General features: G+C 41.4%; 1 protein-coding gene across 1 annotated transcript in view; it reads right to left on the bottom strand.

Moving 5' to 3' along the window:
- ache (acetylcholinesterase (Yt blood group)) overlaps nucleotides 1–24,760 on the bottom strand; it is a 34,842-nt gene extending 10,082 nt beyond the window's left edge. Inside the window, exons 1-5 of the mRNA XM_085400798.1 lie at nucleotides 24,584–24,760; nucleotides 3,049–3,575; nucleotides 2,585–2,808; nucleotides 2,225–2,485; nucleotides 64–286 (exon numbers count right to left, since the gene is read on the bottom strand). Of these exons, the coding sequence (XP_085256924.1) occupies nucleotides 64–286; nucleotides 2,225–2,485; nucleotides 2,585–2,808; nucleotides 3,049–3,535 (1,195 nt within the window). The 5' untranslated portion in view covers nucleotides 3,536–3,575; nucleotides 24,584–24,760. The remainder of the gene's footprint in view (nucleotides 1–63; nucleotides 287–2,224; nucleotides 2,486–2,584; nucleotides 2,809–3,048; nucleotides 3,576–24,583) is intronic.
- Nucleotides 24,761–26,783: the final 2,023 nt, after the last annotated feature.

Raw genomic sequence — 26,783 nt, 5'->3', positions numbered from 1 at the left:
CAATTCTCTCTGCTCAGTTACATATATCCATCCAAAAAACAAACATGATTTTGGAGAACTTACTTTCCAGGAAGTCCTCTCTGGAGATCAGACTGTCGTTGTCCTTGCTGAAGCCTGGTGCTCCATACAGCAGGAAGTAGGAGCCTTCATTCTGATTAACGCCGAGGAGAATCTGCGTGTCTTTAAAGTTCCCTGAGTTGAGCATGGCCTCAGGAGTGTCGGGCAGAAACTCGCCATCCACAACAGGCACAAATGAAAATCGGAACAGAGCGGACCATGGCAGAACCTGCATGGATTACAAACCCACATGGGACTGTGAAATAACGCAACATTGAACACCAAGAAGTGCTACTTTCTACTCCAGAACCAAGCTACTCCTTTTGTGTGACTTTTACATACTGGTACTGGGGCTGCAACGATTCGTCAACATGACGTCGTCGATTATAAAGATTTGGCAACGGGGAGATTTAAAAAAATGTGGAAGCATGTAACAGCAAACAAAGTTAAATGCAGACTGTGCAAAGCAGAGCTTTCCTTCCATGACAGCACTGATGCAGTGCACGAGCATTTAAAACGCTGGCACGCTGGAGCTGCGATGTCCAAATGGGTCAGTTTTATGAAGTTAGTGGGTTGTCTGTGAAGGTTCTCAGTCATCCAGGTCATCGTAGTCAAAGGAGCTTGCAAAGAAAAGCGTCTGGACTTCTTTAAGTTGCTTGAAGACGTTTCACCTCTCATCCGAGAAGCTTCTTCAGTTCTGAGGTCAAATGGTGGAGAGTCCCAGATATAAACCTAGTGGGAGAATCCCCCCACAGAGGGACAAGCAACTTAAAGAAGTCCAGACGCTTTTCTTTGCAAGCTCCTTTGACAAGTTAGTGGGTTGCATTGACATGTTGTTTATATGAATGTTTTTACAGTAATGTTTACATTAGCTGTCGGAAACTTCTCAGGATGAAACGTGATAGTAAATCTTTAAATCTCACACTTTAATATTGCAGTAAACCTCTTCCACCTAATGAGAAACTATGATCTATAACCAAATATGTGATGAGCAACGGTCTTTTCTAAATCTGTTTTGTTGGTAAATGATCGTGATGAACATGTTCAGAGTAATTGTGGATTCATGAACTGAATCATCTGTAAACTTTGTTAACCCTGTCAGACCCAACCCGTCAAAAAATAGCCAGAAAATTCAGATTTTTTTGAACTGAGATGTTTATTAACCCTTAAAACAAAATCCACAATATTTTTTTTTGCTATATCGTGTTGTGTATGATATATTTTTATTATATATTTTTTGTATCGCATTCGATACATTGGGCATTTTTGGCAACAATGTTAATTTTAGACAAAAAAGAGTTTTGTCCACAACATTTTGAAATTATGGGAAGTACTGATCATGTTGATGTGACAGAGGTCTCAGAAACTTATAGCATTACAGGGTTAACCTGTTATTTTGGACTAGAAAGCAAATTAGTTTCCTATTTGCACATTATTTTGTATTTAAATACTAATAGCACTTTAATTTGTGCAACCAATATTTTTATTTATATGATTTTTATTTTGACAGTCCTATTGAGTCCTTTTAAAAATACATTTGATTATTTTCAAATTCATGTGTTTCATTATTTTAATTTTCTGTGGAACGAGACAGCAGAATGGGCAGATTTGAGCAGGTGAGGACTGAAGACTAGAACAGGTTTGCCCACAGCACTGTGAGAGTTGTTGAAATAATCGCTGGCTAACTGACTAATGGAAGGAAAATTGGCAGATTGTTCAACTACCAACATAATCTTCAGTTGCAGCCCTGACTGATACAGGTACATACTGGCATGGTCCCTCTGTCCTCGTTAGTCTGACCTCCCATTTCGGTCTTCAGTTACTGAAACACGGCTCCTTATATCCGTGTTTGTGCAACTTGGCTTTGAATGAGAAAAACTTACTAACTACATGCCCTTGGTTGGAGAAGCCCGTGCTGGAGAGCAGTGGGCTGTTTTGTGTTCTTAGGAGCACTCTCCTGAACTGTTTGAGAGAGTCTTGCGTTTGAGTCCGGTCTGATTTTGATCCTTAACAACATATTGTGCACTTAGTAGGAACCACAGGTAATAAACCATGTCATTGCATCACAGAGCCAGTGGTTTGAATTTAAAGAACATCAAACTGAAAATAAGTCTCTCGTCCACGTTGCAAACAACACGATAAGTCAAGCAGAATTTGTGTAAATTACCTGCCACTCATGATCGATAAGTTGCTGTGGACCTTTACTGCGCAGACAGTCTATTATCTCGGTGTCATTGCCTCCGTTGCAACCGACGAACTTTGCCAGCTGTGTAGCACGTCTGCGGGCTTCAGCGGGACTCACTGAGGCCCAGGGGCAGTTGGGGACCCCGCTCTGGAGGATGGCTCTAGTGAAAGTGGGTCGGCTGTCTGGAGACAACAGGTGGAATCCTACTGAAGCTCCGCCAGCACTCTCGCCAAAGATCGTAACCTGTTTCACAGAGAGAACAAACAGAAAACTAAATCAAAACAGGCTCATAATTATTCTAGCATAACAGAGGCTAGGCAAATAAAGCAATAAGAAACACACCTGTTTAGGGTTTCCACCAAAGAAATGGATGTTGTCTTGTACCCACTGCAGCGCCATCCTCTGGTCAAGGAGGCCGACATTGCCAGGAGCCTCGGAGGAGCCATGCAGAGCCAGGAAGCCGAAAGCACCGATCCGGTAGTTCATCGAAACCACAATGACTGTCTCGCTGTGAGCTAGGTAACGACCATCATACACATCCAGAGAAGAAGATCCACTGTAGAAGCCTGGAAACGTGGAATATCACAGCATTAACCTACAATATTAGAGCGTACTACAACAATTCATCACTGTTATTCAAGACGTTTAATGATTAGAATTCCAGCGTAATATCCTCAGTCCTTCTACGTAAAAAATAATCTGACAGACGAGGAATTTTCTAATGTAATATATCAGGAACGGCTAACCCAGTGCTCCAATGACAATTGGAGTGATATTCCCAGTATGGTTTGTGAATTCTTAAGTACCTCCACCATAGATCCACACCATGACAGTGAGGTTGTGAGGTCTGGGCGAGGAGGGCACCCAGACATTGAGGTAGAGGCAGTCCTCATTCATGTCTCTGTTAGGATTCCACATCTCACTGCCCTGGAAGCCTGGGAATGCTGTGTCCACATACTGATAGCACGCGTTGGGGTATTCCTTGGCCTCGATCACTCCAGTCCACGGACGTTTGGGTTCTGGAGGACGGAAACGGCGGTTCCCCAGTGGGGGCTCAGCAAAGGGGATGCCCAGAAAAGCAGTTATGTAGCTCTGATCCGGCACCAGCTGGCGGATGCCTCGAACTCGACCGGTACGTGTCTGAACAACCAGGTCTCCCTCGTTCTGGGAGAAGCAGAATGGGATAATGAAAGCCAGGAGGAAGATCGAGGAGAAGAGAAGAACCACAGTGGGCTGCATCTTTGTATGCGAATATGGTCTGTGTATCTGAAGCAGATGTCGTGACTCTTTCATCAGACAAGGATGGCAGGGTATGCTCTGTGTACGCTCAGATCTACAGAGAAGACAGAGAGAGAGTAATGTGATTACAGTACAGGCGAGGACGGAGAACAGGCAGAATCAGGGAGGGAGAGATGAGACGAGAAAAGACAGAAGTATGAAAGTTTCACCAGTGTGGATTTAAGATTGGATAGGACAGACAACCCCGAACAGCCAATAGAATCATATGCAATAAAATAAATAATCATCTCAAGGGTGGATTGAATGCTCTATCTTTAGCAACTAGTGAATCTATGTGAGACTTTCTCAGTGCGTGTGCACGTCCTGGTGTAGTTTATCAGTGTGCAGCATGGCCAGCGTCGATGTGACCTGCTGCGGCTTCTGAGAAAAGACTTATTAAATATTCAACACCGAGACAACAGCAGTCTGACAGAGTCCGAGCTTCACCAGCATAAACAGCTTTTTGTTCTGTTACTGCAGATTAAAAAGCTAATCATTCAAATCTGCTTATGTTTAATAGAGACTAACATTTGCAGGATAAATATGTCTAGGTGGTGAATATCAATTTACTAAGAAGAGTATATCATGTTTTTGGTGAAGGACTGAATGTAATTACACTTAGTTGGTAGCAAACATTAAAATATTTCACAGCTCTAGGATAAGAAGACCTGTAACTGTAATGATGCTGCTTGGGTTTGGTGGGTTTCTGTGCTAATAGGTCGACTAACAGACACAGTTTATTTCAATAAAGAGTAGTCCACATTAGTATGTGAAAAACAAGATGCAGTCATTCAAATCAAGTGTCAGGGAAGTGAGGAGTGACTCGCTTTTGACATGAGGGGGAACTCTTTCACCTCCCCGGATACAGCTGACACACAACAGAATCATAATAAGAATGCAATAAAATAAGATATTTAGGCTACGTCCACACGTGCATTTCAAATGTTAATAACTAAAGACAGAAGCTTGGCTGTTGTGTAGACTCGCAACTTAATAATGAACAAAATGCATACAGCATACATACATTTAATTTTTTACAAATTCAATTTATTCAAAATCGACATTGGGATTTGAGTTGTGAGAGCGTCTGTGTTGAATGTAGAAGCCACGTGCGCCTCTGCCTTTCTAAATGGAGGGACAGTAACTGTGTGTGTGTCAGTGTTTAAAAACTGCAGACAGATTAACAGCAACAGTATTTTGTCTCTGTCCACCATTGTAGAAATTAATCTCATGTAAACAATAACGTGAGCACAGCGTGAGGTCAAAAACGGTGCACGCCTTTGACATTGCGCGACTAAATCTCAGTTTTCCTCGTCCACACGTAAACGCAAAAACTAAGTTTTAAAAATCTCCATTTTCAGTGACCCAAGACGCCGTTTACGTGTGGACGAAAAGATCAAACATAGAAAAATCTGTGTTTTCAAAAATACCCGTGTGCGTGTGGACGTAGCCTTAGAAACAGCTGTTTTATTACAAACTAGTCCACCACCTCTCACTATATGATCTCAGCATATATGTGAATATATGTTGGAACAAAACTTCATTTTCATGTGTCACATTCAACATGTGTCACTTGTATGTGACTTAATGGTCACCAAAATCTGGATTACCAGTAAATGCTGAATGAAAATTTTGAAAAAGCACTACAGGTCTGGCAGAATCCAGAGATTTCAACCATATGAACTTATTTTCTTTTTAACAAGTTTTTATTTATATAGCACTAAATCACAACAAAGGTTTACTCAAGGTGCTAAATGGAACAAAATAAAATATTTAATAATGATAAGTTTATTTGTACACTTAATAAAACCTGCAAACCCTGGACCTGCAAGGAGTGTCATAATAAAGTTAAACATTCACACTCCAATGGGTGTGTCAGAGAGCAACATGAGGTTACTATCATCTCCCAGGATATTCGGCACGCAGACTGGATTGAAACACCAACCTTTCGGGTAGTCGGTGGCCTGCTCTACCACCTGAGGTACAGCCGCTTAATAGCTGGATTAAGCACAGGCATATAAGTGAGTCTCTCCTGAAAGGAGGCTCATGCACCTCAAATTGCTCAAGTCATGACAGAGAGAATCTTTAGCACTGTTATCAGGAACTGGGAACATCATCTCAAAGATAAGAGCAAGCCTCACTCCAGAGCATGTCCAGTGCAATCGTGAGTTCATGACCTGCGAACTCCAGGAAGCTCTGGTAAGTCTGCCCAATAATAAGGTCCAGATGGATTTCCAACATAATTCTACAAAGAATTCTGGACGATTCTGGCACCAGTACTCCACAGACCATTGCAGGAAATCAAGGAAAACAGCAGACTACCATCAAATATGAATTCTGCCAACATTAGTCTCCTGCTAAAACCAGCAAACACCCTGTGTTTCCCACGAATGTTGACCATAAAATAATCTGCAAAGCTCTCTCAGAGAGATTAGAGAAGATAACCCCCCTCTTAACTCATCCTGACCAACTGGTTTCATTAAAGGTAGGCCCTCATCAACAAATACACGTAGATTAATTTAATAGACTACTCATCCAGTAAAAAACACAATATTGTCTCTAAATGCAGAAAAAACTCTTTGATAAACTGGTTAAAAATATTAAATAATCCCCCAACAGCTTGTTTCAGAACAAATGACCAAACATCCTCCAGCTTCAGTCTCCAGAGGGCACCAGGCAGCGATGCCCGCTCGCCCCTCACTGTCTGCAGCTTTCATCAAACCAGTAGCAGATGGTCTTGCCAAGAATCAATTATTTATTTTCAATGATGTAAACCATCACCAGACCGGTTAGATCTCTGGAAAGATCTAAACATTCCAGGGTCCACTCGTCTTCTATGTTCAAGACACTCCTAAATACAATTCAAAGTGTTACACAGGTTACTCAAAAGCTAAACTAGCGACAATATTTCCAAACATTGACCCCTCGTGTGTTAGATGTAAACAGACTCCAGCTACGTCCCTTCATATGTTTTGGTCCTGTCTGAAAATTGCTCTTTTCTGGTCATCATGTTTTGAAGTCATCTCTAAAGCCTGTGCCTATAACATCTCGCCTTGGTGGCAATTTTTGGTTGTTTCTCTGGTATAGCGACTTCTGTTTCTGGTCATTGCCTTTTTGTCATTATTAGCGAGACGCCTGATTTTATTTAAAAGCCTACTACTGCTCCATCACATCACCACTGGATAAGGGATGTTATGCAAAATGTCAAGCTGAAAAATCAGATGTACTCTCCACGGATCCATCAGCAAATTCCACACAACATGGGAGCCTCTGTTAACATACGACAACAATCCACCTGGTCTGGAACGGGAACCTTGAATGTTTCTGTCTGTCCTTGAACAGGCCTGTAAAAACTGAGAGGTGCACCCCTGTTTTCTTTTCTCTCTTCTTGTCTTGGTGTTATCTGTCTTTATGATTTGTGGGGATGTGGCTATCTGTAAAATAATACGAATGTTCTGTATGATAATTGGAAAAATACAAGTAAAGTGTTTAAAAGATGTTAAAATTTATCGCTATATGCTGTATTAATAAATCACAGAAAAACTGAAGAGATTATTTGCTGTGAAACCCAAAGATACATTTAATCAGTTTCATCATTTGAAATGCAAATACAAATTGGAAATTTCAAGCAATTAAATACAAATTTAGCAAACAATGACTACATGACACAATAACTATGCACTCTAAACACACTAATCTAAAGACTCACTATTAAAATCACCGTTATTGATTTTGAAGCCACTCCCACAACGTCCCCTTTTTTTCCAGAGCCACCAAATGTTCCCATATAATCTTGTGATTGGCTACTGAGGTGCTTTTTTCCACTGATACGAGAGTGAAGTCATAGTTTCTTCTACTCTGTCCTTAAAAAATATTTTTATGGTTTCTTCCTGCATTGAATGTGACTTCAACACAAATTAGAAAATGGTAGTTTGACTTAAATGAGTAAGTGATATGTGTATCCATCAACTCTAGAGGGTCAACAATGTTATTTTTACTGTAGATTATACAATCTTTTTTTACATTTTTATTCTTTATTGTAGGACAGTAAGTCCTCCTGCAGGATCACGGCTAAAGTCTGTGTTTTCAAACTTACACGTGTTCCTCGTGTCTTTCCAGCTCAGTCACACCAAGTTTCCACTGTGATGGAGGGAAAGTTATTTTCTGTCTCCACACAGACATTTGAAGACCCTCATAGCTAAGCCACAAAGGCTGAGACAGGTGTTTGGTCACACGGCCACTATAAAAAGGCATCAAAGTAAAACCCTAGTAAATGCCACACCGTCTCATGGATTAGTGGGGCTCTGGGTTTATACTAGCCCTTGTGTTGTCCACGGGTCATTTTTGTCCTCTAAAGAAATCTTTTGCTATCAAAAATGTATTTGTTATTCATCAAATGGGCTGAAAATAACAGAAGTTATTCATTACTATACTATGAATGATTGGAATAAGTTTCAAGTAATTTGATTTATTTATGTGGTTTTTATTGAATTTTATAACGTTGGTGGTCCTCGTGGACAAAAATGACCCCAAAGTACAAAGTGTTGCAAAGAGCCGTATTTTCACACCATACTGTTTTCAAACATCTTTGATCTTGGATCACTGATGTGTGGGGTCAAGCACTGGTCATAACAACCACAACAGGCAGCACAATGAGGAGGCAGGTGCTCTATATTCAATGAAATTTTATTTATACAGCGCCAAATCACAACAACAGCCGCATCAAAGTGTTTCGTATTGTAAGGTAGACTCTACAATAATACATACACAGAAAGTATCCTCAAAAGCCTCCATTGCACTGGAGATTTGCATACTTTGATGAGCATACTTTTTTTTACCATGTTGTGCAAAGCAATGACCAGTAGGACAAAGCACATATTGTCCTCTAGTATAATGAGGAGGGAGAATCAATGTTCAGGAAGATCCAGGGTTAGAAGATATAGAAAATATTGTCAATATTTAGAGCACATGCTACCCTTTCTCTGAAAAAGCACATCAGCCACCTGCAGAAGTGGAAGAAGGCTATGAAGTGAAGAAAAGTGATGAAGAATCTGAACTATGTTCAAGTAGGTTCTCAGGCATCCAGGACATGGTAGTCTGAGGAGCTTGGAGAGAAAGTGACTGGGCTTCTTGAAGTTTCTTGAATTTTCAGAATGTGAAACTGAAATAGAAGATGTGTCAGAGGACTACACATCATCCATTTCAATTATGATGAAGACAAAGAATCAAGCAGGAAAGAGGAATCAGCTGAGACAGAGGAATATTTGCAGTAACGTGAGGAAACACTGATCTGGTCTTCTAACCTTCCCAGTGACAGACGATGCATGACTCTCTCATGTGCCTCAGAGAAAGATGATCTACCACAGTCCAAGCACATGTGCCAGGTCCCATACTCCTTCAGTGGCTTTTCTACTCGAGTACTGAAAGCATTATACACAGTGTATTCTGCTTGTATTCTGCTTTTTAACGTTCACATGCTGATGGATGCATCAGAGACCAAGTTGGGGTTCAGTAACTTGCCCAAGGACACCTTGGTAAGAACTCCAGACTAGAGCACACAGAGATTGAACCAACAACCATCCAATTAGCAGATGACCTGCTCTACAGCCAACTCAATGATGAACAAGGAGGGACAACAAGAGAGGAAGAAAAATGGACCGAATGCAGCTGTAGGCATATGTGGGTGTGTTGATTCTTACTGCCGTGCATCCAGTAGAGTCGCTACGGCCAGTTTATGACATCCTGAGTCTGGTAGAGAAGTTTTCATGCTGACACAAGATTAATCATAGAAGCACAAAAAGGACATAATTTCTTGATAAAGACACAATAGATGATCGTCGTTCATGACACAAACGTGCTCCCATTTGAGGTGTATGATGTGTGTTGGTGTTGACTTGACTTGAAACACAAGTGGGTGTTCCTCCTGCTGTGATGTAAGATCCTGGTACTGATGTGACTGTATGAGCACCAAGTCCCCTTCAGAGGACTCTGTCCCCTCCAACAGAACATCCAAGTAAACCAGGGAACTTTGAGACAAAAACATGGGCAGCATGTGATGCAGGTCCAGCTGTACATGGAACATGCTCGTGTGCGATGGCAAACCGTCTGTCCTGCAGTCAGGACACGAGTTGTCCCTAACATTGCAGGTTTCCAAAAGAAAACAATCACCTGTAACAGCTTGTTTACTGTATATGCCCCTTGGCCTGCAACTGCAGAAAGAATGCTGTCCATGATGGGACCAGTGCAGAGGAATAAACCTGAGCTTCCTCCTGCACTTGGGTCAAATATGGACACGCCTTTGTCCTCATGAAAGTTTGCCTTCACTCAGACTCATGCCCTCCTACCATGCCAAAATATAGAAAACTGTCAGGCAATGAGTTGGAATAAAGTTGAATAAAACCTTGAAACACAGAGATGGATGATATTTTATACTTGTTGCTTCAAAGCAAACGGGGTCATTTTTGAGCCCTGAGGACCACAGGTGTGATTATGTGCTGCCATTTAAAATTTATAAATGGTTCAAAAAAAGAATTCTCACTAAAGTTCAACATACAGCACTCTGTATGTTGAACTTTAGTGAGAATTTAAAAAAAAAAAATTTTTTTTAAATATTTAATTTAATTAAATATTTAATTTTCTTGTTTTATTTTCGCTAAAAAACAGGGTGTATTTTTTGTAAACAAGGTCTGGTGGCCCTAAAATGTAAAATGTTGAGTAAATTATGTGTTAATGTGTTGGTCTTAAGTAAAACTAAGGTGTAACACTGAATTGATTGACAATTTATACTTTATACTTTAAAAAACAGTCAAATGAAGTGGGGACATTTTTGACCCCTGAGGACCACCAGTGTGATTATTTGCTGCCATTAAAAAAATTTAAATGGTTCAAAAAAAAAATTCTCACTAAAGTTCAACATACAGCACTCTCTAGTTATTCAGATAGTCAAAATTATCTAAACAATTAAATATTTAATTTTCTCAATTTGTTTTCGCTAAAAAACAGGGTTTATTTTTTGTAAAGAAGGTCTGGTGGCCCTAAAATGTAAAATGTTGAGTAAATTTTGTGTTAATGTGTTGGTCTTAAGTAAAACTAAGGTGTAACACTGAATTGATTGACAATTTATACTTTATACTTTAAAAAACAGTCAAATGAAGTGGAGACACTTTTGACCCCTGATGGCTCGCATTGTATGCAAATCGGGAGGACATCACAAGGGCTAGAAATGCATCTCCTCACAGCTAGAAACTTTAAACATTTGTGAAAATAACATACAGGAGATTGTGGAATTAGAAAGAGGATTTGGGTTTCTAAAGGTCAGAGAACATTAAGTTTAATAAACTCAAAGACTTTTTATTTTGCTCATTATTGCAAAAATGGAAACCTGGCAACCTCTACCGCTCACCCGGGTCAGTTCACCTGGTGCCAAATGACTTGAGCTAACCTAGAGCTTGACATTAAATTTAGCTAGTTTGTCGTATTAATGTTTAATTATTATAAAATTGTGTCAACACATCGTGTACGGTAACAGTTTCAACAAATGCTTTCAGTGATACAATGGTAGCATTTTGAGCCCAGGCCTCATTTTTTGGTGGTTTCTGTGTAACTGATGCAGTCCTGCACCTTTTACTGCAGGTGACAAGTGAACGGTGACAATGCAAAAATACATTCTTTATACTGAGGAAGAGTGCTCAGAAATAGTATTCGTGCACTCAAGTATCGCCCCACTACTCCTCCTGTGTGACAGTTATCCTCTATTCCTTACAGTCTAAGTTTCTGTCTCCAGCCTGACTGGTGTGTCAACTGTGTCCAGCCACTGCAGCACAATTATTCATTTCAATTTTATACATAAAACACCAAAATCACAACAACAGTCACCTCAGGGCACTTTATACTGCAAGGTAAAGGCCCAATAATAATGCAGAGAGAACCCCAACAATCAGTCGATCCCCTCTGAGCAAGAACTTAGTGAGGAGGAAGAAAAGCTCTGAGAAACCAGACCAGACTGCCGTGACCGGTCTGGGGTGAAGGGAGGAAGACAGAACGAAAGACGCAGCGTGGAAGACAGAAAGAGATCAATAATAACTAATGAATAAATGCAGAATGGTGTATAAACACATAGTGAGTGAATAAGAAACACTAGTGCACAGTCCTCTGCAGCCTGGACCTATTGCAGCATCACTAAGGGAGGATTCAGGGTCACCTGATCCAACCCAACTATATGCTTTAGCAAAAAGGGAAGTGTTAAGTATGAAAGTAGAGAGGATGGATGTCTCTCGAATCCCGACTGGCAGCTGGTTTCTGCAGAAGAGACTCTGAAAGCTCTGCCTCCCGTTTTACTTTTTAAAACCCAGGAGCCACAAGTAAGACAAGTCTGACAGCAAAGTGCTCTAATGGGGTTATGCGATACTGTGAGTTTTACTAAAGTAAACATAAAACGTGTCAGGGTCACAAGGTTGCGTGTGTTAAGTCAAATTTATTCATATAGCACATTGACCAAGGTGCTGTACATTTAAGATAATCAACAGAGACAAAAACATAGGAAGACATGGCAAAAGTTAGGAAACAAGAATCATAAAATTAGAAGATTTGAGTGAGAAATAAGACCAATACAAGCAGTACCAACTGATTGTGATTTAAAAGCCAAAGAATAAAAGTGGGTTTGTAGACGGGTTTGAAAGTGTTGGGGAGGTCCTGATGTGAAGGAGCAGTCACAGCAAAGGCTCGGTCTCCTCTGAGCTTTGGTCCGCAGACCTCAGTGATCTTGCAGGAGCGTACCAATTCAACAGATCAGAAAGGTACGAGGGTGCTAACCCGTGCAACGCCTCAAAAACAAATAATAAAATCTTAAAATTAATTCAAAAACTAACTGGCAGCCAGTGTAAGGATGCCAGTATGGGAGATATGTGGTCTCACCTCCCAGTTAGTAACTGTGCTGCAGCGTTTTGGACCAGCTACAGTCGGCTAACTGATGACAGGCTAACACCAGAGTAAAGACTATTACAGAGAGTCGAGGAGAGATGAAATGAAGGCATGAACAGCTCTGTCAAAGTCTCTGAAACAGAGAAATGGCTTCACTTTAGCAAGAAGATGAAAGAAACTGGACTTGATTACAGCATTGATCTGTTTATCAAACATTAGAGTCAAAAATCCCTCCTGGGTTCCTCTTAACATCCTCCAAACAATCTAGCAAACCCTTCAGACGACTCACAGATCTACAAATATTTCAGGTGTAAAAAAATCACCTAACATGAGAGGCTGAATGTTGTGTTTAAAGATAGCAGAAAACTGCAAGAAATCACATTTAAACAGTGTTGGGCAAGTTACTTTGAATTCTAGTTACTAGTTACTTCTTCAAAAAAAGTAACTGAGTTAGTAACTGAGTTACAAGATTCTAAAAGTAATTAATTACTTGAAAAGTAATTAATTACTTAAAAAGTAACTATTGCGTTACTTTAAAAAAACGTTTAACCCTCTGGGGTCCAGGTTGTAACTGGCCATTTTTAACTACTTTTGATGTTTCCTCCACATTTCGCCGTTAAAAATGATTTACTTTGTCTTGTTTGGTATCATCCTTTTCAGCACAACCTCACGTGTCTGAATTTACAGTCATGTTTTCATTTTGACAAACTGTATTAACACAATTGATCTAAAATCAGACAGAAAACATAAAATCCAAGTAGAAAAAGTTCTATTTTTACTGTAACAACCACAAACATGTTTATTGAATCATATTTCATAACTTTAAATGCAAATATAAATTGTCAATTTTAAAACCACATGCACAAGTTTTGCAAACAACAAAGTTATTTGCATCCATTTACCTTTTACCTTGATTTTTTTAAATAACCATTTCAAACTATTTATAGAACAATCATCTGTTCTTCAATGAGATGCCACAAATTATTTGTGCCACTGCAAAAAAATAATTTCTGTCCACTATAAAGGAAACATCACAGCCTGATACCTGCAGGTCTGACAGCAGCAGGTGTATCACTGCTGTTTCTACCTGGAGACAGCAGTCGCCTCATTGTTCTGACACACAACACAAAACTGTTTGTTGAAAATCTGTAACGCGACCGGACCGCATTTTATTGTTAGTAACTGTAACGCCGTTGTAACAATAGAAATAGTAATTAGTTAGATTACTCGTCACTGAAAAAGGTAACGCCGTTACCTGTAACGCCGTTATTCCCATCACTGCGTTTAAATTGTATTTTAGGCACCCCGCTACAAGCAGACGGTTACAAAAAGAATGTCATTTGTTTCCATTTCTTTAATTGTATCTATGAAAATGATTGATGATAACAGTTCAACAGGCATACAATATTAAAATTAACACAAAATTTGTGGTTTTCAGAGAACTATTAGCTGGAAACATCTCAGCATGCTGTGCAGTATAGAAATGTCCTGACTCCAGCTCTATACCCAGTATGTCGGCTTCAGTGTTCATTGCTTCCTGTAGTTTAACACAGACACAATAGTTTCCTCTAGAATTTGGATGCTAACTAGTAATCGCTGTTTTGTGTCGCTCCTATCACGTACAGAACTTTGGAGTTGTAAGTTTCTTCATCCATTTTCTTAATTATTCGTCCTACTCAGGTTTGTGCAGCTGTCACTGGACAAAACATGGGGCACACCTTGGACTGGTTGCCAGTCCACCACAGGGTAACACATACAGAATGACCAGTTTAGAATCAGAAGATCAAATTAATGTCTTTGAATTGTGGTGGGACGATGGAGTACTAACCCAATCAAGTAACAACTGCGACACAGTGCACACCGTGGACCATCTACCTCCACAACCACATCTGGTTTGTCCACAGATCACAAGGTCTGTAGTACAATTCCTAGCTCCTCCTTTCTACATCCTGAAGCCCAGGTTTTGTCCTACACATCCATCCCACTGTGAGTGTGCATGTGTCAATATTAGATACAAAAAATGAATATGTGCGTGGTCATGTGACTATGATGTGTAGTGCAAAGTGCTTTGAGCGCAGCTCAGTTACTTCCTTTTGTTCCACTGTGGAATTTCAGGAGGACTGAACAATACTGGGATTGGTTAGATTAGATTGATTAGCTGGGATGGTTTTACACCGAAACAGATCAAATATCAATTCTGCAATTATACTCGCTGAAATATCGCTCCACCACATCAGCACCTTGAAATTATTTGTGAAGACCAGGGACGGAAAAAACAAAGATAAAAAAGTGATGGTGGAAAGATTGGTTCCAGTGGGGTGAAGAAGGGTAGAGAAACACAGTAAGAGTGGGGCCAGGCCATGGGCGGGGAGAACGTGTGTCACCTCTCAAATTAGACCGAGGAATTTGTGCATAAGGTTGACAGAAGGATTGGTTTCACTGGGGGTGGGTTCAAGTTATGGCTCATGACTCTCAGGATAAAACACTGGAGGAGGAACCTAATATCAATTAAAATCAATAAATAAATCAGCCCTGATATGATTGAGGAATGCTGAAAATAATTAAATCAATTTATGAAAAAAATATAATCAGACTGAAGAGTCTCCAGTGCACAGATGGAGGACGAGGAGAAAAGATGATAAAAATGAGAAAACAAGCGATTACTCAACCAGTACACTTAGTTATACAGCTCGTGGTGATTGTGCATGTTCATCCTTAGTGTGGTCAGACCAGCGACCAGTCCAGGGTGCAACATCTGTGCTCGACTTATTTTATTTAAAAAGTGATACAAGTATGTCACCAGGTCAGCTCAGAGGAGTTGCAGGGCACTGATTTTTAATCAAATGCCTGTTCCTCGTGTGTACGTCCATCATTTGGTGTTATTTAAGCCACACTTACATGATTGTTGTCCCCACATCTCTACCACCACAGAAACAGGTGCACTGACTTTCCACTTACAATGGTGCATGTATAGAAATGCTCCTATGTGCAACTGTTAGTCATGGCTGTGGCTATTCATAGTGAGTGCACCACTGTTTAAACGCGTAAACACAATCTCATAAGTGTCTTTGCTGTATGAAATCTGACACTTTACTAGTTAGTCAAAGATAATATTCATTTTGCTCTATCGAAGCATATTAGCAACTGTAAACAGGATCTAGATGTTCTGTGGTACATGTGTGGCACTGCAGGGGTGTCACAATACCAGAAATCCAAACTCAGTGCAAACACCCAGTGGCGGTCCTAGCCTGTTTGGCGCCCCGGGCAAACACTCCCTCTGGCACCCCCCCCCCCCCCCCACACACACACACACACACACACACACACACACAAAACACATCAAGGATTATACATTAACATAAAACTGTTGTCGGAACCATACTGAATTTCGCCAGAGACACACACACACACACATATGAAAAGAGAGAGAGTATGCATTGTATGCAAAGAGCTACCAAACAGCCATCATAATTCGTCATACAATGAGAACAGGACAAATCAACAACTGACAATGACTAATTAATATTAAAATCTGTAACATAATATTTGGAGTTTAGTCTGTTACTGTTACTATTTTTACCATTTATTTTTGGAGCAACTGTAACCCACATTATTTCCTTAGGGATTAATAAAGTATTCTGATTCTGATAGTTTCAGGATGACCTGCCATTATCCAATGACACATCTGCTTACCTGCATCTTTTGCTCGTTTCTCCTCCTCTTCTTTTCTCTTTTTTCTAAACTGAGGACCTGATGGCTTTGAACTTTTCTTGTCCATCTTCCATTGGTTTTAATTTTGCACTCCAGTATGAACACCCATCCCCCAACTCAGGGATCACCACAACATAACCTAATAGACCAACACCTTAGTTCACAGATTCACTTAGTCTAAGGTGTATTTCTGGTAGGGCTGCTCGATTATGGCAAAAATGATAATCACGATTATTTTTCACTGAAATTGAGATCACGATTATTTGACGATATTTATTTAACCCTTTAAGACCTACTATAGAACCAAGTCCACCAGAGCTTATATTATTTTTTTTTACATGCTGTAGTGCCATTTGTGGGAGCATTTCAAGTTGCTATACATCAATACAACTGTTATAGCCCATATTTTAATAATATGTATGCATTAAGTCCATAGTAATTACATAAATTGCAAAAAAGTGCAATAAACTACAATAAATATAGAAAATCGCTTTTGTTTTGTTTACATATATTTCTACTTGGAGAAATTTAAGAGGTTTATCCCTCAAAACTTTAAATACAATAAAGTTGCAAAAAATAGTTTCCCACCACAGGAAATTTATTTTGAGTGTCTTCATAGTTTTATTTTGGAGATACAGCAATTTTTATATACTGCAGGAAAAACAAAAAACAATCCTATGATGCAAATTTGCAAAGAAAACAGCATGTGCATCATTTCACTGTGGGAAGTGTTACGAACAGCTGATAGGAACGGCAAAGCGTGTTTCTGGAATATTATGTTTTTGTTCCTGCAAGCGCTTTTTATGCAATTTTTGCAAAGCTATATGTGGAACGAAACCGTGACCGAGGACAAGCTGATGGCATCAGATGTAAGTACAACTCCTCCGGTTTCATATGCAAAACAAATTATTGCGCTAGCTTACGCGGTTCAGGTTCTACAGGGATTTAAAAATAGTTACGCAAAACGGAGCATGCTGCTCTGACCGGCTTTAAAGGGTTAACAATGACTTTAAAAAATAATATAAAATAGTGTGCAACACCACTGAAGTTTGTTTTTTTTAAACTCTCTTTTCAACCAACGGCAGTCACTCTCCTCTCCAAATAACTTCTGCTTAGCTTTCCGAGCTTCCCTCGGGTCCTCTTAATCAGCGGTCTCCAACCTTTTTTGCGCCACGGACGGTTTATGCCCGACAATATTTTCACGGACCGGCCTTTAAGGTGTCGCGGATAAATGAGGGAGGGGCCAATAATCGGCTCAGTCATTTTTAATGATCGTTGAAAGCCCAGATCGTAATCGTGATTAAAATTCGATTAATTGAGCAGCCCTAATTTCTGGGATTTCACACAACCCAGGATTCAAATCATGAATACATAATTTACAACATTATGAATGAAATGTGCTCTACTTGGAAGCAGCCGGCCCCTCCCCTTTCGACGGGTTGTGTGTGAGACTTTAAATCATCAAACTGTAAATTATACATTTTAAATTGTTATTGATCCTTTACCACGAGTCCTAAAGTGTATATTTATCTTCTTACTCTTCTTATATTTATTGTTTGTTTACTTGCACTGCTGTAACTGGAGCCTCGTCGTCTCTCTATGTACTGGACTGTAGCGGAGATGACAATAAAGTTTACTTTGACTTCGGCAGCGAGCAGGCGCACCGAGGGCTCTCGCGCTCACTTTTCTCGTATAGAATTTCGAAAAAACATTGGTGCAAATTATAAGTCTGTATCATGTCTGGTGTTTTCGTGTTTGTTGTTTTGTTTTTATTTTGTTTTATTTGGCGAGTTGGTTATTAGACGCTGCTCCAGCCGGTCAGAGAATCCCCCGCCGCCCCGCCCTCTCCTCCCTGTGCCGCAAGCAGCAGGCGCACCTCGCAAACGGAGGGCGCCCTTACTCCCAGCAAATGGGCGATAGAAAACCGATCGGTGCCTCTGCCATTCCCAATATGCGCTGCCTGATGTCGGGGCAGCATGAGTATGAGCAATTTTTTTTTGCTGATGCCTGTGATGCTGCCCCGCACCACGATGCCACCCCAGGCAACCGCCCATGTCGCCCGTATCAAAAACCGCTACTGCAAATCCCCAGGAAAACACTCAATGGTTGATACCATTTTCTGTAGCACAGGGGGGAAATTTGACCCCATCCCACAACAACAGAAGTAACGGCAAAGAAGTGACACCTCGGAAAATATCAGTGCGTTATTGTAAAAACAGAAAAGTTCAAGTTGCCTCAACCTGCCCCCCCGTTCACTCTGCTCCACCTCAAGCTGCAGCTCTTCAGCCTACAACTGTCGCCTGCTCCAGATTTCACTCTGTATTTGCTCTGATTAGCTCTCCACACTCTGTTCAGCTCAGCTGCAGCCTCCCCTCTGCTCTGCACAGCTAATGCTCATATGCATGGCAGCTAGGTTAACATTTTTGATAATAGTTTAATATTTCAGTTGAAATGAGAGTTTTACTGAGCTCTGAGTTTAAGTGTTAAGCATGTTAACTACATCAGCTGTCAGGGGGGAGGAGCTCTCTGTCTGCAGCAGTTGTGTGTGAAGTTGTGTGTCAGCTGCAGGAGGCAATGATGAGGCTGTTGGCACTGACACTGTCGCAGGGCTGAACTGAGAGAAGCATCCAAAAATGAAATGACTGTGCAACATCTGTAGGGTCCATGTATCACATGATGCTACCAGTAGTGACACCAACCCTAGCCAACCCCCTCTGCTGCTTAACAGACCAGATCAATAACCCAGCAGTCTGATTGGCCTGATGCTACAGTATGATAACAAATAGTTGTTTTTTCACACATAGAGCAGTTATTAAGATCTATATTACGAATCTTTATACTTTTGCATATATCATAACCATTTAATCGTTTGTGTTTCTCTTCCGTGTCATCTTAAACGTTCACTGCCTGCATGTAACGTAAGGGTCGCCAAAATCTGCATCGTGACACAATTTTGTTCACATGACCACAAAATACAGAGAGAAGGTTCTGAAAAAGCCCTGCAGGCCTGGCAGAAATCGCCTGCTAGTTACATACAAAAATATGACTCTTTATGTCAATAAAACACTGGACTTACTGTATGCCAATGCAGAAGAGGCATACAGTTCATCACCTCTCCCTCCCCTGGGCAGATCTGATCACAACCTGGTGCACCTTGTCCCTGTGTATGAGCCCTTAGTGCGCAGGGAGCCACCAGCCACCCGCACAGTACAGAGATGGTCAGAGGAGAGCGAGGAGGCTCTTAATGATTGTTTTGAGTCGACTGTGTGGGAGGTGATTTGTGATGACCACGGTGAGGACATCGACAGCCTTACTACATGCATTACTGATTATATAAACTTCTGTGTGGATAACACTGTACCTACCAGGACTGTACGGTGTTTCTCCAACAACAAACCTTGGATTACCCCAGAAATTAAAACCGTCCTCAAGCAGAAGAGGAGGGCCTTCAAATCCAGAGACAAAGAGGAGTTGAAAAGGGTGCAGAGAGAGCTGAGGAGACTGATAAGGAATGGGAAGGAGAGCTACAGGCAGAAGATGGAGAACCAGCTTCAACAAAACAACGTTGGTGAAGTCTGGAGAGGCCTCAGAACCATCTCAGGCCACAAACAGCAGAACTCTCTGCCTGGGAGGGATGTGAGATGGGCAAATGAACTGAATCATTTCTTCGACAGATTTGATTCAGCCATGAGGCAGTCTGCAACATCGGCTGCAGACTCACCCACCCCCACTGCTGCTGTTCCACCTCAGACACTTCACACCTCCTCTATTCACCCTGCTCACTCCCCCCCACCCCCAACAACAGCATCCAATACACACTCAACACAAGGCTCCAGCCTGTCTCTCTCAACCACCCAGGTTAGGAGGGAACTGAGGAGGATTAATGGCAAGAAGGCAGCGGGTCCAGATGGCATCAGCTCGAGGGTCGTCAGGTCCTGCGCGGACCAACTGTGTGGGGTGATGGAGCACCTCTTCAACCTGAGCCTGAGGTTGGGAAGAGTTCCACAGCTCTGGAAAACCTCCTGTGTTGTACCAGTGCCAAAGACTTCACGCCCCAAGGACCTCAACAGCTACAGGCCGGTGGCTCTGACATCCCACCTGATGAAGACCCTGGAGCGGTTGGTCCTGGCTCAGCTTCGGCGCCTAATAAGCTCATCACTGGACCCACTTCAGTTTGCCTACCAGCCTGGCATTGGAGCGGATGATGCCGTCATTCACCTCCTACATCGTTCCCTCGCTCACCTGGAGACCGCTGGAAGCACTGTGAGAATCATGTTCTTTGATTTCTCCAGTGCCTTCAACACCATTCTTCCCTCGGTTCTAAAGGACAAGCTGGTGAACTCTGGAGTGGACCATCACCTCACTACCTGGATCCTGGACTACCTCACCGACCGACCACAGCATGTGAGGACTCAGGGCTGTGTGTCGGACAGGGTCGTCTGCAGTACGGGGGCCCCACAGGGAACGGTTCTGGCTCCGTTCCTCTTCACCATCTACACTGCAGACTTCTCCCACAATTCCACCCAGTGCTTCCTGCAGAAGTTCTCTGATGACTGCAATAGTCGGCCTCATCACTGATGGGGACGACAAGGAGTACAGAGGACTGACTCAAGACTTTGTGGACTGGTGCCAGCTGAACTACCTCCAGATCAACGCCAGTAAAACCAAGGAGCTGGTGGTAGACTTCCGCAGGCACAAGCATTCTCCACTGCAACCACTGAACATCCAAGGTATGGACATTGAGGCTGTGGACAGCTACAGGTACCTTGGTGTTCATCTGAACAATAGACTGGACTGGACTCATAACTCAGACGCCCTCTACAGGAAAGGGCAGAGCAGGCTGTACCTGCTGCGGAGACTCAGGTCGTTTGGAGTGGAGGGCCCACTCCTGAAGAAATTCTATGACTCTGTTGTGGCTTCTGCTATCTTTTATGGTGTGGTCTGCTGGGGCGGCAGCATCTCTGCTGGGGACAGGAAGAGACTGAACAGGGTGATCCGAAGGGCCAGCTCTGTTCTAGGATGCCCTCTGGACCCAGTGGAGGTGGTGAGTGACAGGAGAACGGCGGCTAAGCTGTCATCCCTGATGGACAACATCTCCCACCCCATGCAGCAGACTGTGACAGCACTGAGCAGCTCCTTCAGTGGGAGACTGCGGCACCCACGGTGTGGGACGGAGAGATTTCGCAGGTCTTTCCTCCCCACTGCTGTCAGACTCCATAATAAAGACTTTAACTGATCAAGCACACACATCCATACATATGCAATAATACTAAGTGCAATAATCCTTTCTGTCATCGTTGTATTTTTACTCAGTTGTATATAGTATTTGTATTTGTATTCTATTTTTATCTTATTGTATATTTATTTTATTTTATTCTATTCTGTACAGTTGTGTACTGTATTTATTCTTATTGTATTCTAATTTTTGCCTCATAACTTTTGCACTGTCCACTTCCTGCTGTGACAAAACAAATTTCCCACGTGTGGGACTAATAAAGGTTATCTTATCTTATCTTATCTTATCTAATGTTGTGGTTTTTATGATTAAAAGACATCCCTGCTCCCGAAGATGGCTGCACAGTATCTATCACAGCGTCGTCCCCTCCCACAGGAAGCTGCATTTTCCTGTCTCCACACTCGGCACACACACGCAGGCTGTACAGGTTACTGGCAAACCCGGTTTTTAATATGTTAACAATAAACAGTAGCGCTTCAAGATAAATGCTACAATGAGAACATAACCCGTCTGCTTAAAAAATAAATATGATATCAAAATACTTCACCAGATGAATATTTATTAAGTGACAGCTATAGGCCTTTTTTGTTCCACAGATAAATGACTTCAAAGAGATTTACGAAAACAAAGCAAGTCACAATGTGCAAAAAATACACAGTATTAGCTCTGATAATAAGTCTAAAAAGGGGTAAAATCATAAAAGTATTATTTTTATTAAATTAAATTACACAAAAGACAAGAATTAGTATTTAACATAGTGCACAAGCATTGTCTGTTGAATACAAAAACTGGAACAACTGGAAATAACGTACTAATAATTATATATTAATAGTTTTATAATAATTCATACATTCAAAATTTAATGATGAGCAAACAAAAGGAAACTAGCAACACGGCTGCACAGCCTGATGCTCCATGAACAAAAGCATGCTCTAAAGTTCAGCTTTGTTTCTACCCCAAAAGTGGGGATAGTGACACTCCACTCAAGTCACCCACTCAAATGAAATATAAATCCACTTGCATTAAATAACTGTCTTTCACAGCAGTGTTTATCTTTCTCACAGCTACCAGAGATAAAGAAATCTTCAGTTTGGTTTAAGCAAGAGTGCAGCCTGAGTACAGTGTAGGTGCTGGGACACGAGCTAGAAACTCACCTTATTATTACCTGTAAAGATTTCTAACTTGAGTGCAAAATAACAGGCTGGAATAATAGGAACAAATTAAAGTGAAAATAATCGTCTTGAATCCTCTATGCTCGCCAAAGCAGCAAAGCAGCAGAGCAACCAGAGTTTGGATCCAGAAATGTGCAGAGCCAGAATCACTTACAGATATTAACTTGTGTGATAAAACTGCACGCACATGCAAGTTTTATTAAATGAACACATTCAGTAAAACCTGCAGCGCTGATTAAACTTTGGCAATCATCCCACTGACATTGTATAAGGACTGAGTGCTGTCTGCTGCCAAAATAGCTTTTACTGTTATGACTTGGAAAAGAAATACATTCAAGCTACCGAGACCTGCAGATACAGAGAGGCAGGAGAAAATGGTTGCTTTGTTTTTAACTGCAGATATCATTCATTAAGGCAGGACTGGCTTGGTTTCAGGCTTTAGTGCTCTCGCTTCTCTTCCACTTTCAATGTGCTGCCGGCACATGTTACCAATCTGAATTATGGATCTATAGATTTTTGCTTAAAGCTGAAAGAAATTCAACTTGTGGAAGCTTCAGTGCATTAGTGCAGGATCAGCCTATCACATCATGTTTATCCAAATCCTCCAGCACGGCCGTTAGCCAAGCAAATCACATTATGCAGAGATCCTGAAAAAGTCATGTAGCCTCTTATAATTTAGCATCACATTGTAAGGAGAAAATGATAACAGGGGGAGTAAATAATCAGCTTCTTATATGAACACAATTTCTAGCAGGCAGCTAGCTTGACTAATTTTACCTCCTAATCGAAACTTCTCATGACTAATTATGGCAATAATATGACGGTCAGTCTGGGCCTCTGTTGGTCACAAGATCAACATCTGTCCCTGTTTAGTTTCTGCCATCATACCACAACCAGTTTTGAATGGGGAGAAACAGCCTTGAAATCTGAAGAAAAACACGAATTTGTTACTGTCAGCATGACTTATAAACTCTTTGGATGTGCATGAAACACCCTGGAAAGAAACTTTAAAACAGTGCATGATTTTTAAACTTAGCCAAGTATTTTAATGCTTAAACCTAAATGAGAACTTACTGTACTTAAATCTAAACAAGTTCTTTTTAGTGTGTATTAATAATAATCCATTTAAAATCGTACTAATAGTGTATTACAGAATAATATATGTGAAATGTAAACATCTGTCACATGTATGACCGGAACTGTGGTCTCTGTAGTTGTTCATCAGATAACGGATTAATCTGTGCCCATAAATGCAAATCAACAGATCAGAAGTCGTGACTATTTTCTGAAGCGCACGGAGCCTGTGTTTGACCAGTGCTGCTGTTTCAGCCACTGCTTTGACCACATACGAATCTAATGCTGTCAAATACATTTGCTAAAAGGGAATAAAATGATCAAGCAACAACACTGCCACTGGTTCAAATGTTGTACTGTTAGAAAGGTGTACATTTAATGCAAAGAAAAAGAAGCATTTTGTATCAGCAATTTTCTAAAAACACCATCATACCTGCACAGACGCACCTTTACAGACACGGTTCTGCAAACCAAACAAAGTTACAGTAGAATTTTACTAAAATCTCTTACATATTTGCCACAATATGAGCCCGGATGGTATCCTGCCATGTTTCCCGAGCTCTGTAGTTCTGCTTACAGACACGGGAGCCTTAAAGTGCCAGTATGTAACACTGAGTTTGGCCTGGCGCTCTGCCCGTGCCGGAGAACCGCATCTACAGCGCACAGTCTAACCCGGTACCGGTGTTGTGGAGCAAAAAGAAAAAAGGAAAGGCCTGTAACCATGACCACCTTTGATGTAGCAACGATTAAACGGAATAACGTCAGTCGTGCAACACAAATACTGGTGACTTATTGCTCGAGTTTGAGAGCAGCTTCCTCGGTGTCAGAAATCAAAGACGCACACAGAGCGCAGAAATGCTTCATTGTTATGGTTTTAATATAGCGCTGCCTCTTCGTGTCAGCTGTCAAGTGGCTCGCTGAATAATAATAGCTTCAGTTTTTCGGTCTTACCCGCCTATTCCTTCGAAGAGAACCCGAGGCGACGACTTGGTGCCTGCTTTCTTTCGTTCCTTGCTCTGCCTGGGCAGCGATAATTACCCCGAAGAAAAGCAGAGGCTGTGAAAATGTCGATAGTAGCGCATTAAAGCAGCGGCGAGTTTACGGACACACTCGGTCGGTTAGACCGTAAAGCACTGACAGTAGGGGGAGACTGCTCCTAATAAATACCGCTTGTAAACATGGAGCTGACAGTTACTCTCGCGAGAGCACCTGTAGTGCTTTAAACTACTCCCCGATGAAAAAAACCACATATGGTGCCAAATTAGACACGTCTAAAATAAAGTGTCTGTGCAGAGACCAAAGAACTCATGGCTACATATCGTACACCATGCATCAAGCTGCAGATTCATGTAAATATTATTTCCTTTTATTTTCGTTAGGTTTTGTTACTCTTTCTGCCTTCACATCACTAAAAACTCAGCAAGGCCCTTGGTTGGCTGCTTGTTTTAGGAAGGACCACCCAGCTTCTGTTTCCATGGCGAATGATAAAAGCAGAAAATGATATATACCGTGAACTGAATTTTGTAAATATACACTCAGTTATGCATACCTGTGAAATCTAATGAAATGCAGTGTGAGAGCTCTACCACATATTCTACTGTCACCCACCACATGTTTTTGCCACGTTATAGAAGAAAGATTGAGGCACCTACTGTGGCAGACACGAGGCAACTGAAAAAGCCAGTCATAGTTTGTGTTTTGTCTTTGTCTGTCTATCTACATTCCTGCTTACTGTCCCCAAATGCTTCTTCATATTGATGATCCTTGGCAGTCTGATTGTCTAACATCCGTCAACTATCGATCGATTACATTGATCCCTTTTCTGCCACTGATCCATATTGTGAGGGCAGCGGTCTACGTCGAGACCCAGAGGCCTTCCTTTCTGGGGACGCCACCCTAAAGCTGGTTCTATGGTCGAGCACAGAGAGCACGGTCGTCTGCCTGCAGCGAGCGCTGTTCTCAGAGGGAGGCAGTGTTACAACCGGTCTGTGGCCACTCTTGCTTGTGCTGTTGTCGCTCTGTCAGCCGGCCACAAAGGAGAGCAAAACTATAACACTTGAATTTGAATTTAACCTTATTGTGATCATAAATACATGAAATGTAACGAGAGTAGGTGCCTTCCTTATGGTGATAGTCATTCACACAATACACCATTGCATGTGGCATATAACACTATTGCATGAAAACACACATGTGTGGCATTATTGTACATAATATCAACTATTATATATGGTGCTAGGTGGTGAGTAATGCCCTGATGGCTCTCAGATAGAAACTGTTCTCCAGCCTGGAACAAACTATGATGGGATGTGAGGAATCTTTTAAAATGTGGAGTTCACCAGCTGATGGTCTCCTGGGTATCTTTATTGTAGATGCTCCGCAGTCCTCTTCTTGTAGTCCCTCTTAGCCTTTTAATGCCTCTCTTTAGGTTGGTCCATGCCATGCTGTAGAGGGCCTTGACACCAGACTTGATGTTCCTCTCTTGAAGCAGCTGCTGGACCTTCCTAGTCTTGGTTGGGAAAGACTGGGATGTGTTTCATCACAGTAACAGTCGGTGCAGGTCTTGAAATAGCATGCAAAGCGTTCAAGTGAAACCAGTGGTAAAAAGTGAAAAAGTGACCGTGCAACCACTCTTTGTGATTTTCATACTGTAGTTTTTTTATCATTGAAGTTTTTTTGTTCCCAGTGAACATTATATTGGAGGACTGCATGGAAGAACATCTTGGATGGGTGAAAACCTCTCTCCGCCTCGGTCCAACCAAAAAGTCTACACAGACGGACACATTTGTGGGACCATAAATTTAACCTCATTCCCAACAGCCAGTCTTGGCAGGATGGGACTGGACTGTTTGCCAGTCTACACGACGCTACACTCTCTCTACCCTGGAGATGCTAGAGATACACTACACGAGGGCCTATATCTTACAATAGCAGCTTGAAGCAACCGTTGTTGTGAAGTGGTGCACTATAATTAACATGTGAGGAGTTTATACTGTCAGACTATGTCTGTCCCCAAAACTTAAAAGCATGTAGTAGAGTAAAATGTAACAAAAGTGGTATAAATAGTATATAATAGTAATGTCATTTTAAATTCTATGTTTATTAATGAGGTCAGAGTAGGTGGTTCACATTTCACAAACAGAGAGGCCGT

Source organism: Rhamphochromis longiceps, linkage group LG3 (genome assembly GCF_057381845.1).
Source record: "Rhamphochromis longiceps isolate RC_006_pf linkage group LG3, R_longiceps_female_GT1.1, whole genome shotgun sequence".
In the NCBI taxonomy this organism is placed as follows: domain Eukaryota; kingdom Metazoa; phylum Chordata; class Actinopteri; order Cichliformes; family Cichlidae; genus Rhamphochromis; species Rhamphochromis longiceps.
Note: the sequence above shows the minus strand (reverse complement) of the source record. Positions and strands in the feature narration are given on the sequence as shown.